Source organism: Pygoscelis adeliae, unplaced genomic scaffold (genome assembly GCF_000699105.1).
Source record: "Pygoscelis adeliae isolate BGI_AS28 unplaced genomic scaffold, ASM69910v1 Scaffold1378, whole genome shotgun sequence".
Lineage (NCBI taxonomy): Eukaryota > Metazoa > Chordata > Aves > Sphenisciformes > Spheniscidae > Pygoscelis > Pygoscelis adeliae.
In genome coordinates this window covers 3,469-4,569 of record NW_008825278.1, presented here as the reverse complement: position 1 = coordinate 4,569, position 1,101 = coordinate 3,469, and the positions used below count along the sequence as shown (strand labels likewise).

The 1,101-nt window shown below is 53.0% G+C and overlaps 1 protein-coding gene across 1 annotated transcript in view; it reads right to left on the bottom strand.

Moving 5' to 3' along the window:
• LOC103921835 (protein-tyrosine kinase 2-beta-like) overlaps positions 1-1,101 on the bottom strand; it is a 3,624-nt gene that overhangs the window by 1,730 nt on the left and 793 nt on the right. Inside the window, exons 2-3 of the mRNA XM_009329862.1 lie at positions 420-455; positions 104-131 (exon numbers count right to left, since the gene is read on the bottom strand). Coding sequence (XP_009328137.1) covers positions 104-131; positions 420-455 — 64 coding nt within the window. The remainder of the gene's footprint in view (positions 1-103; positions 132-419; positions 456-1,101) is intronic.

The following is a 1,101-nucleotide window of genomic DNA, read 5'->3' as shown; positions in this document are numbered from 1 at the left end:
CCTCGCAGCTGAACGCAAGGCTGCCCGCTTGCAGCCCCAAAGTGGGTGCTCCCGGGTGGGGGCCACGGGCAGCCCCACGCCCTGCGCAGCTGTGGGCACTCACTGTAATCCGTCTCCTTCTCCGGGAGCAGCTGCGGAGGGAAGAAACAGCGAATGAGAGGCACAAAATCCTGGAGGCAGAGAAGAGGGAGGAGGCATCCCCACCCCTTCCCAGGCTTCTGGTGGGGAGCTCCAGACCACCAGTGTTTCACCCCATTAACATCTGCAGATTAATTTTCCCAATGCGAGGGGCACATATATAAATATCTATCGCCCGACCGTGCCAAAGCAAATGAGGATCTCTAGAGACCCCCCAGGAGAAGGACCCCCTGCACCCAAATACACCCCGACCCGGTCTCTCCGGGGCCAGCACCACTCACCGGAGGAGCGTTGTTGTTCATAAACACTGTTGGGTCCTGCAAAGGGAGAGAAGCTTTGTGAGAGCCATGGAAAAAAGGAAAAAGAAAGGAAAAAAGGGGATTTTCCTGATTTCTGGGGGACTCGAAACGCATGACAGGAACGCGTCTCTGCAGGGTCCGGGCATGTGGGAGGGGAAGTGGTTTCATGCCCATCGCTGGTCCCATCCCATCCCATCCCATCCCATCCCATCCACCCCTATCTGCTCCCTGCCTGCTCCAAGGGTACCAGAAACCTCAAACTGCTGCTCCAAATAAAATGAAGCTTAATTCAAGCAGCTGTTTGCAGCAGCTCAGTATCCGATAGCCCCGGGGGCGAGGGGAGCTGGGCTTTGCTTCACCAGCTGCGTGAGTCTATCAAATAAAAGATTTTCTGTCTCCTTCCAAGCCTGTCTCACCACAAGCTGATGGATTAGTCACACATTAGCTATCTCCACTCCTTATTTCAAAAGCATTATAAAAGCTCATTAAGACGCAATTGCAAGTATTTAAAATTTGCCCAAGCTTCAAAATATTAATTTTGAAATGAAGCAGCTCCATGAGGTTTTTACGGGTGCGGGAAATAAGGGGACGCAAGAGGTTTGGCTGCTGGCGGAGCCGTTCCTCCAACGAAAACTGGCTTTTCCAGCCATGAAGCGCAAACTCA